This window comes from Oreochromis aureus, linkage group 7 (assembly GCF_013358895.1).
Source record: "Oreochromis aureus strain Israel breed Guangdong linkage group 7, ZZ_aureus, whole genome shotgun sequence".
In the NCBI taxonomy this organism is placed as follows: Eukaryota; Metazoa; Chordata; class Actinopteri; order Cichliformes; family Cichlidae; genus Oreochromis; species Oreochromis aureus.
Window position 1 is genome coordinate 60,772,597 of NC_052948.1, and position 11,540 is coordinate 60,784,136.

General features: G+C 38.6%; 1 protein-coding gene across 1 annotated transcript; it reads right to left on the reverse strand.

The window, feature by feature from the left end:
* Positions 1-4,136: 4,136 nt before the first annotated feature.
* LOC116312863 (C-C motif chemokine 8-like) lies at positions 4,137-5,372 on the reverse strand. The gene is made up of 3 exons (XM_031730371.2): positions 5,234-5,372; positions 4,542-4,665; positions 4,137-4,414 (listed from the first exon to the last, which is right to left on the reverse strand). Exons 1-3 carry the CDS (start codon positions 5,292-5,294, stop codon positions 4,324-4,326), a joined length of 276 nt encoding a protein of 91 aa, XP_031586231.2. The 5' UTR covers positions 5,295-5,372; the 3' UTR covers positions 4,137-4,323.
* Positions 5,373-11,540: the final 6,168 nt, after the last annotated feature.

Sequence of the window (11,540 nt, forward strand, 5' to 3'; positions counted from 1 at the left end):
AGTCTTAACGGATCTATTACAGTGAGTTCCCTTTTTGGGTAAAAGGAAGTGTAAGAGACACACCACCACTTAGACATGTAGATTAAAGGTCACTCACCAAGCAACACCTCTGCAGCTACTCCACATCGATTATGGAAACAGATAACATCAAGGATGTTCCATCTATTCAAATCAGCTAAGAACAATGACCACATTTTTTATTTTTTTAATTGAAGTAATTTTGTTTGAGAAGACATGAGTAACAGCATAATGTCTGTTTATTTCTGCCGTGTGTCTTTCTTTATAATCCCCAAAAGCTGATTCTGTTCATCTGGACATTTTCAGTGCGAGAAACATTTTGTCACTCATCCAATTACTTATTTAGTCTCAGCTCGACTGCAGGTTTCCCCAACCTTATAACCAGGACATTTGCATAATGACTGAAACTAACACCACTGACTAATAATGGGCCGTGAGGTCAGTTTCATGATCATTAATATGCCAGCTATCATGACCTCCTTTATAATGTTTGTGTGACAAAGTGGGTGAGAACACCTTTTGTCCAGAGTTAAAAGCTTGATATTCTTAGTTAACATTCTTGTTTTGATGTAGCCATATCTCATATGTATTCTGTAATGCAAACATGTACTATCCCAGGTTTGTTTATGTTTTGCACTTTTACAGGTTATGTAATGTAACATCTTGGTTTAAATCAACTCTGACAAGTTTGTTAATTGTCTAGTTTGAACTCACCTTACCTACCTGTGTGCCAGGATCAATAGGAGGAAATGTAGTTTCACTTCCCATATTTATAGCGTCCAGGTTAGTCTGAGGTCACAGGAAGAGACCAGGTCAAGAAGGGGGAGAATTCTTGTAATTTGATAAAGTCAATTTTAGATTGTGTTTGTTGAGAAATGGATTTATTGTTGTGGTATGTATTGACTACGCCTTAGTTTTAATACCTAATAAAGAGTAGCATTATACGTTTATGAGAATATTTGTCTTACCTACTGCATGGAATAGTTCAGAGGAGAAATTGTTTGGATAGCTGACTATTTAAGCAGAAGAACTCTGGTGTTAGTGGGAGAAAGGACCTGGTCAGAAGAGCTGTGTGCATGTGACCATAATTTCCGTTGATTTAAGTTCAGTTATGTTTATTTTTACCGAGTTAACTATGGAGTTGAGTTTCTTATCTATTTTTGTAAATATTGTTTGGTCACAAAAATGGTGAATAAATCACTCGCTACACTGGACAGCATGGTTACTATTTATTCTCCAGCCAAATGACTCTACAGTAGTGGGCACCCGCTACAATCAGCAATGACAGTAACTCGCCACTCGGACGGTAACAGGTTGCATATGTGCACACATATATTCAGTGAACACAGTTATGCACACTGTACTGAGTTGGACCATATTTATTGTATCACGTTTTTCATTGTATAGATTCAAAAAGGTGCTGAAAATATTTGGAGAGATTTTTTATCCATATTGACATGATCACGTCACACACTTCCTGCAGATTTATTGATATTATTTATTAATTTGAATCTCCTGCTCCAACTGTCGTGGAACTTTGCAAATAAAGTCTGCAACATGGAAAGAGCTGTGATCAAGCTATTTATTACTGCGCGCAGGAGGTGTCACACACACACATCAAAACATAACAGGTTCATAGCAATGAGCGTTCTAACCTTGCAGCGCCCCTTTTATAACACCGCACAAACTCTGTGTATCTTTTCAGTTACAACAGTCTTTCAGCTGTTGCTGAACAGAGAAGACTCCCACTATCCTTTCCCAGGCCAGCAGGTGCTGGCCCTGAGCTTACATCCCTCTGAGCAAAACAATTAGCAGATACGTAGTAAAACATCATTAGGCCTAGCTAAGCAGTTTTCACAAGGTCATGCTGGCACATACTTGCTTCATCTTAAGCAGGCAGATATACAAAAATCATACAGTAAGATTCTAAACACATAAATCTAAATGTGAGGATAAACTAGAATTTTTCCATAACACAACAAATCTCAAAAGTCAGCTATTGGACTGAGATCTGTGACTGTGGAGGCCATTTGAGTACAGTGAACTCAGTGTCATGTTCAAGAAATCAGTCTGAGATGATTTGAGCTTTGTGACATGGTGCATTATCCTGCTGGAAGCAGCCATCAGAAGAGGATTGCAGGGCATGCTTGCAGGACGAGTCATCACTTACATTTCTTTGAATTCTTTAATATCACTTATCAAATGCCACCTTTTTACTGCGGTTGGAAAGCAGCCATACTGGCTCATGCAATATGGGATCATCAGTGCTTGATTTGTCACATTACTGTAAAGTCAGACTGTAGCATCTACTCTCCCTAGGGTGAAAAAGTAGCTACCCCATATCAGGGTACGTTGAGACAAACATTTTGATCCCCTTAAAGTTTTTCTCAGTTCACACCTGGGACAGTCAGATTACCTGTGCAGTGTTTATACTGTCAGAGTGCAGGCAGATTCAGTTTTAGACCATGAGAGTCCACATGTGCCCAATGAGAAATCTCATTTGTTCAAAAACACACTGCAATTAAAGCGTATCCTTTTCATTCAAAATTTCCATGTGTTCATATAGTTGTGGTTTATGTACACTCAATCTGGCCATAATGAGTGTATGTACATTTCTGACCACAGTATTAGAGAGATTCCTGGAGGGCATCGAAAGCAAAACAATCGTGGGTTTACTTATGCTTTGCAAAACATCTTAGAAAATACAGTCATTATAAAATTGCTGTTTAATTTGTTCACAGAGTAAAATAACTAGAGCTTTATTATGGTTGACCATAAAAAAGCTGGCTTCCTGGGGGATCATGCTGGGGATGGGCAGAACGCCTAAATGGTCTCAGTCTCATAAATCTCGAAGACACTTTTTCTAGTCGTTCCTGTTCATTTTTGTAATTTACTCCATAAAAGCCACAACAAAAAGAATTTCTTTCCTGAGATCCTCGTCCAAGGCTTTCACTGCAGCCGCCTTCAGTAAACTCTGTCTTCCCATTCATGAACGTTTCTCTTGATTGTCAAGGTTGAGAATGATACACGTTTCTCCTCAAGATGTGAGGGAAAATATTCTGCAATCATCCACTTTTTTAAAAAATCTTCTGTCTTCTCTAATACAAGTTAGACATTAAACTGCTTATTTGTCACGTAATACCAGGAACAGGCCTCACTTGGCCATGAAACTGCTCTCAGTCAGTTGTTCAGTTGCTTTAAGCCTCTGAAAACGGAGGACTGTGAATAAAAGTGCCTACAATTCTTAAATAATATTATACATCTCTTGATCCTCTTAACTGTTTCAGTTAAAATGCAGTGGTGAAAATGCAAAAATATATGGTAAAAAAAGTCAAAATGTAGCATGTACTGTTCCAGGAGCGAAAAACTTGTGACCCCATATCAGGCTATGTTGTGCTCAGTAGGTAGAGTGGTCGCCCCATAATTGGTCGGGGGTTCGAATCCACTGAACGGCTGCCCAGAAGCACCCCTGAGCAAGGTACCATCCCTACACACTGCTCCCTGGGGACCTGATTAGTGGCTGCACACTGCTTCACTGAGTGAATGAGTTAAATGCAGAAAGATTAATTTCCCCACGGGGATCAATAAAGTATACATTATTATTACAACATGAACTTCTGTATGGATGTTGTTGTTCCAGTAAGGACTGTATGTTGCTATGCTAACAACAAGCCCTGGATCACAGGTAACATTATGGGCCTTCTGAACCAGAGGAAGAGAGTTTTTAAAGTTGGTGATCAGCAGGAGCTCAAGCACATGCAGAAGGTACTCAGAGTCTAGCTCAGGGAGGCAGAGGAGCCGCGCAGGAGTCAGCACAGACTGTACTTCCTCAGAAGGCTGGTGTTCTTCAACTTCTGCAAAACGCTGCTGCAGGTTTTCTCACTTCATACCCGGGAAGGTTTTAATGCTTCATTAACTATTCACTAACTTTCTTAACGTTTAATTCCCCACAATGAAACCTCTTTCACTAATTTAAAAACGTCCATGCATGTTCTTAGAGTACACAAGTTTGTGTACACTCGTCCTGAGATTCCTGAGTTCAAAAAAATAATTAAAAGTCCCAAAATTAATGTGACACTACATACACTCATCATCGACATGAAACTTCTGACCACAACTGCAGATACTTGTTTGTTTTTTATTGAAACATTCTTGGAGAGGATCGCAAGCAAAAGAAGAGCGCATGGGTTTATTTATGCTTTGCAAAGCGTCTTGTAAAATACAGTCATTATATAAATGCTGGTAGCGAAGAATAACATAACAGAGACTGTTATTATGCTTGATCGTGGATGCTGAAGAGCATTGTTAGTCACTGTTCTGCTCTTTGTTAAAAGCATCTTGAGCCCAGGTGACACTGTGACCCACGCAGAAGAGCTTCCCTTTGGCTGTATGGACCCTGCAGGGATATTACAAAAGAGTTAGGACTGAAAATATTACGCTGTGTCTCAGTTAAATGTTCGTGCAATTTGTTTTGTGTTCAGAAACTTTTATTATTACTCTAATTACTCATTGTGGTGACATACACAAATGCTTTTTCCAGACAGCCGCTGTGAGTCTTGGTGACAGAGACTATGTTCTTCATTGGTATGCGTCCTGTAAAGAAATTGAAACAGCATTCTCCAGGAGCTGTCTCATCCAATGCTCCAGCTGGAAGAAAGAAAAAAAAAGAGCCACATCAGTTCAGTGACCTCAGCATCCTTCATGTTAAAATTATGTGAATCTTAGCAGGTTGAATTAACCTGCTAAGAAGCCTCTGGACAAAAAATAGCCAGAGGCCTTCTGACTCTATGAACACTCTATATAGAGAGTGATTAAACACAGCCTTAGTTATGAGTGTACAACTCATGATAACAAGCTAACCCTGCAAAATTCTTCTTAGTTGACACTGTGAAAAAACCTCATCCTTGAGAAAGACCACATGTTACAGAGTTAAAGTGACATCTGAAAACCTAATGTCATGTCTGTGGTACAAATGTATCTTTGTTACACATGCATATTTTATAACCAAAGCCAAAAAACAACCTTTTTAAATGTAATTACTCAAAATAACAGCACACCAAAAATCATAACTAATCTGAGGTTAATTTAGTCAAATGTGAACCTTGTAAGTCATGCAATTTATGATGATACTATTAAATTAGATAAAAAATGAAATAAAAACATCAAAGTGCCTCAGGTGTTATTTATCCTTAGTCACATGCAGACTGACACTTACGTGCAGCAGCACCGCAATAAACAGTGAGCAGCAGAAGCAGCAGTCCCACTATGGCCTTCATGGTGACTTCAGTCTGGATATGATGATGTTCTTCAGCTGTCGTTCCAAAAATTGATCTGAATGTTTAATGCTTTGTCACACTCATAAATAGGGCAGTCTTAACAGATCTGTCGTAGTGACTTGCCTTTTTGGGTAAAAGGAAGTGTAAGAGACACAGATGCAGATCACTTAAACATCTAGATTAAAAATCACCCATCAAGCAACACCTCTGCAGCTACTCCACCTTGAGTATAGAAATAGAAAACATCAAGGATGTAACATGGATTCAACTCAACTAACAACGATCACTAAAAATCTTAAAATAATTTAATTTCCTTATAATAATTCTCCTGTGTCTGTAATAAGCCTTTTACACTCCATTTTCACTACCATTTATTCTAGAGTCACATGACTCTACAGTACTCATAGGCACCTGCTTCACTCAGAAGCAATGGAAGCAAAATGGAAATTTTCCATTTCTAAACACTGAAATGATAAACAGCTGCTGGTATGAGGTTCCAGACCCTCCAACATCACAGTCACCTGACACTTTATCAGCTATACCTTGATCACACCAGGTTGAATCAATCTGGCTTCAGAACTGACTCAAGTATTCATGCCTCAGGTTCAACGAGATACTGGAAACATTCCCCAGAGGTTTTGGTCCATGTTGACATCAAATAGTTTCTGCAGAGTGTTTGGTTGCGCATCCATCAAGCCCCAAAGGTTCTGCATTGGAATGTGAAGGCCATTTGAGTACCGTGAGTGAGCTGTCATCTTCAAGAAACCAGTTTCAGATGATTTGAGCTTTATGACATGGCACATGGGTGTGGACCCAAGGTTGTGAGTTTTTGTGGGCAAGCCTGGGACCACGACAACTATCCCGCTGGATGCAGCTATCAGTCAATGGGTAAACTGTGGTTAAAAAGTAATGGATGTGATCAGCAACACTACTCAGACTGTGTTGGCACTAAGATGCCCAATAAAATATCCCCCACCCCATGACACCACCACCAGCCTGAACCCTTGAGACAAGGCAGGATGGCTCCATAGTTTCATGTTATTTGAACCAAATTCTTAATCCACCATCAGGCAGACTAACCAGACAAAGCCCATCTTCTTCATGCTTTGATATGTTGTGCGTTCAGAGATACTCTTCTGTATCTGCCATTGCCTTTCTATCAGCTCGAAGAAGATTAAGAGGCTGCTTTCAGCTTCTCCCTTGACACAGGGGGCCACCACAACTAGTTTAGTTGTTAGTAGTTTGATTTGGTTTTACACAGGATGCCTTTCCTGACACAACCTCAAACAGCATTTGAGCTCAAATCAAACCAGCATTTTTTTTTTTCCAGCCAAGCAAACGTGACAACTGCAACGAAAGCTAGTCTGGCCTTTCTCCTCTGACCTCTCACATCAAAAGTGTATTTTACCCAAAGAACAGCTTACAAGATATTTTCTATTATTTAGACCGATCTCTGTGAACTCTAGACATGGCTGTGTGAAGAAGCTCCCAGCCCGTCTGGCACCAACAGCCAAAGTTCAAAGCCACCTTAATTCACCTTCTTTCGTCATTTAGATGCACAATTTAATTTTCGTCAAATTGTCTTGACCATGTGCACATGCCTAAATGCTCCAAAGTACCGCAATATGATTGGCTGATTAGTATTAATAAGCAGTTGAACAGGCGTACGTAACAAAGTGGATAGTGCACTCTTTTATAAGTCTTTGCAACTCTGAATTTGAATTTAGTTGTGAAAAACAGATTATCCATTTTTATATTAAACGTGTGCTCCTACTGGTGCTTCACTGACAGCTGAGCCTTTGATGTCAAACTCTTAGTCGAGTCGGTTTTGTTGCATGTGGTGTGGATTTGTTTCTGTTAGCATTATTTAATGAATTCCACAGAACAGAGCAGCTATGGGAAAGACATGCAAAACAAACAGAAACAAACACCAGTCAAAACTGTTTTATTCACAAGTGAAGGACAGTTCAGAGATGAACAGGCGCAGACAAATGTTTAACCACAACCTTTAGTTCCTGTTCGTGTGTTGGTGTGACGAGCATTAGTCGGTCAGACCGTAACCACTGCAACTGTTATCAGAGGAACAAATTTTCTCTCTTTTGCATCAAACATCATTTGGGTTGCTCTGCACCAGAAGAGACTGAAGTAAAACACAAAAAGCAAATACCTTAACACTGTCGCTGGCCTCCGTGCTGCTTTGTGATTTACCGACTTGACGCCCCAGAAAAATATTCCATCACCATTTTCTGAAGTTCAGCTGTAAGTGAAGCCAGAAACAAAAAACTGCATTTATACATTAATTTCACCTTGAAATTTGAATAGGAGTTTGCACTTTCCTCCTTATCTGTAGCGATTTTGGAATTATAGAGCCACAAAAAACAAAACAAGCAAACAAAAAAAACAGTGTGTCATCCCCCCACTCCAGAAAAGTCTTAAATGTATATATTTAATGTAACTGCAAGAAAAAACAGAAGTCAGTGCCTCAAATTGTTGGAATTGTGATTAAAACAGTAGAGTGGTCAACGAGGCGACTGAAGCCACTGTGAGGAGGCGTTTCCTTGAAAGAAAGCAGTGAATCATTATTACGAGAAAACTGAAACAATGATGAAGTAAAAAGTTGCAGTAAAACCTTTTAGCAGCCCCAGTAAATGAGAAGCAGATCTGCTGAGAAATTAGAATGCACTCTTTTAACCACCTTTCCTGATACCATCTCGACTGATATAGCTGACAGCGACAAACAGAAAAGATTGTGTGAGATTGTTATTTGTGTGTTCCATTGTAAGCCTGTTGCCCCTGATCTTATCACAAGGAAGCAGCTTGTGGTTAAGAGAGGAATCCACACAACGACTGCATATCTGGGTATTGTAAAATTGTAAAATATAATATCCATTACACAACGCATGGGTCTGGGTACATGTGCGTGGTGCGTCTGTAATTTCACACATTTGCATGTGTGAAATTCCACAGATCAGCATAAAATTACAGCTTCGACTCTCAGCTCTGGTCTCACCTACACAGTTTTAACTAAAAAGTAAAGCTAAAGGTTATTCAGAGTAAAAGCCTCCAACCTTAATACACATATACTACGCATATTTGTCTTTTTTAGCATCATTCAGAGTGAAATTATTTATTGTGTTTTTTCTTTGTATTTGATCATGAGGCCAGATTGGCCTTTGGTTTCACATAATCATTGTTGAACATGTTGCTTCAGCAAAGTGAGGAAAAAGGCTCACATGGATGGACTGCGGTTATTTATTTTATTTATTTGTATTCATTATATTATTTATATATTTATATTTATGTTACTTCTGCTTTTGGTAGTGTTTGCACACCGTGTGTGTGTGTGTGTGTTTTATAAATCATAAATATAAATATTATCAAAAAACAGGGGTTTTCCCTCTTTCTCTCAAATGTGTTGTAATCACAGCTACTCAAAAAGCATGACTTGGATCCTTCGGTTTTGAATAATTATAGACTTATTTTTAATCGTTCTTTCATCAGCAAAATATTTGAAAAAAAATTGTTTTTAATCAGCTGAATGAATACCTTTTATCTCGTGGTCTTTGTGATAAGTACCAATCAGGTTTCTAACCAATCATAGCACAGAAATAGCTCTTACTAAAGATAAAAGTGACCTGAAGATCAACAGCGACTCACACAGAGTTTCAGTCTGAGCTCGATCGCCGTTTCCTTTGACTGCGTGTCATAATAATTTAATTCAAAGGCTTCATGATTCAGTTGGTTTAACAGGTCAGGGTCTTGTTTCAATCAGTAGCTTTAGATCCGCACAAGCAAAAAATCAGTCAGGGGTTCCTCGAGCCTCGGTTCTTGGTTACTCCGGCGTAACGCTCTATTTGGAGGATTGTCCAAATCAGCAGCAGCCAGAGTCCTTACACATGCAAAGCACTTTGCCCCCCTCAGTGCAGCTCTGACTTGCTCAGTGTCTCTAACCTAACCAATTATTTCGGGCTCATGTGCAGTCCTGTACCCTGATCGTACAATGTCGATATAAACTACATGAACTATGTGCTAGCTGACTCAGTGCTGCATATTCTCACATGAGAATCTGTTTTTAGAGATGATGTGCTGTAGTTCTGCAAAATTAGTAGTGATTCTGTGGTTTCAGTTTACATTTATCAGTCAACAGTCTATGCATGGTAACAAGGTTTAATGTCATGTATATCAGATTCAGGAACTTTTTGGTTCGCGACTGTTTCAGCATCTAGTCCACCCAGCGTCTCAACAGGAAACGCTGCACTTTCTCACCTCACAAAATTTGCCTGACAACATTTCTTCATATACATTTATAAATAGTTTTGCACTCAAAACATGGTGACGAAGCTGAACCCGGAGCCGACCCGATGCATACATCAGAGTGTGAGTGCATGAATGCGTGTGTGAAAAAGAGTCTCAGTGAATGAAGCCTGTAGTAAGAAATCACTATTAATGCTTAAGTACAGCTAATAACAAGCACTTAATGAACAGGAAACAAGACTGCAATGATTCATTTTAGGGTTTTTAGTAGTTGCAGTATGACACATGAAAAATTTAATTTTCTATGAATTATTTTAACACATTCTTAATGATTATAAAGATATATCCCAAAGAAAAGCAGCCTTTGTCTTGGATAACTTCGAGGGCATTTTTCATGATTTGTAAATGTTTAGTAATATTTAGCAAATTAATCCGTGAAAAAAATATTAGTAAATTTTAGTAACAGCTTTTTGTTCTATTTTGTCTCATCATTTGGTTCATGTTTCCATGTGAACCCCAAATGAATCAGAAATATTGAATTACAAGATGTTTTTACGTGCCAACTGTTTCTCACTCAGCGGTCGAACTCGAGCAGATTTGATGCACTGATCATGTTTAAAATTGGTCATGTGACACTTGGTTCAATTCAGGTGGACAAAAAATAGCTTTAAAAAGGTGCTTTTTATTGTTTTGTATAAAGATTTTCCGGTATTAGTCAGAGAACCCCAACAATCAGATGACATGCTTGAATCTGTTCCAGTGAAAGTTTCCAGCAGAGCATTTCTGATAAAGTAACACTGTGATGGTTGTGAACATATCATTTGATCTAGATGGAAATGTCTTCAGCATAGACTGTGTGTAAAAGTTAGCCTCAAGGGTTTTTTTTTAATGATCAGCAGGAGGAAAGTTGTTGTCTGGAAGCTGATGAGGAAATTTTCCTGATGAGCTGATGTCATCAGTCAACAGGTTTAAGTCTTCAATAAAGTGTGTTTGTAAATTATGGCTCTATTTAATGTAAAATAAGAAATAACAAGCTTTAGAGTGTAACTACCTGTGGCTACCCTGAAACATGGGTCATGGTTGACCCAAGCTGAAATATGAAGCCAGGATGGAAGTGGCTTCATATTTCTTATTTCATATTTCTCATATTTAGGCTTATTTTACAGCATTAAAAAGCATATTTATAGCTTGGTATATAATACAGTTTGGGCCTCTGTGGGTAGTTTCCCCCTCATAACAAACCTGATTAGCGTGAATCTTTTTAGAAATCATCCAACAGGTGTTCTGACATCAGTGGCCTCATCTCTGCACAATACTGGACCTCTCCACTGTATGTCATTAACATATTCAAAAAATACAGTCCAGAATCAGAGGATGATGTCACGGTACAGTTCGTACCCTGACATCGTGAAGTTTCGTTCTGAAGCCTTGAAATCGGCATTTCCAATGTCGTCATCTTGGTGCTTTGAAACCAAACGACTCAAGAAAAGGTGGAGCTGACTGCATGGTCACTGAGCATTCCCTGGGTAATTCTTCGTTGGACTTAGAATGACCAAAATTTAGAAAATACTTTTCATGTTTTATTCAGTATGTCCCAAAAAAGGGATTGAGCCCATAAACTCATCAGGAAAGTGATTACTTAGGTCAGGATGTGGGACTGGTGGGGTTTCAAACATCCAGATGTTTGAAATTAATGGATATGTAAAAAAAAAATAGAAATCACTGTGCATGATGCCTGTCATAGTCTTTTATTTAAACAAATGGAATATAGATATGTTTACTAGTTACCTCAGACTTTTGTACTTTCTGACCGTTAGGAAGAACTCGGCTGTGTTTAAATGTGTGTTATAAGAAAATTAAAAAAAAATATATAAGGCAGGAGAAAAAGTCACATCTATCAATCAATTTAAATTTTTTTAAATGATAAAAAGTAGGGAAAAGATCATAAAAGAACTGAACATAAATCCCTCAGTGTAAGGAGTCTCCTTTAGT

Excerpts from the sequence above, each read along its gene's own strand:
- LOC116312863 (XM_031730371.2), bottom strand. The coding sequence starts at position 5,294 with ATGAAGGCCATAGTGGGACTGCTGCTTCTGCTGCTCACTGTTTATTGC. Across the intron at positions 4,666-5,233 it reads TTATTGCGGTGCTGCTGCAC|CTGGAGCATTGGATGAGACA; the intron begins GTAAGTGTCAGT and ends TCTTTCTTCCAG. Across the intron at positions 4,415-4,541 it reads TGTCTGGAAAAAGCATTTGT|GGTCCATACAGCCAAAGGGA; the intron begins GTATGTCACCAC and ends ATATCCCTGCAG.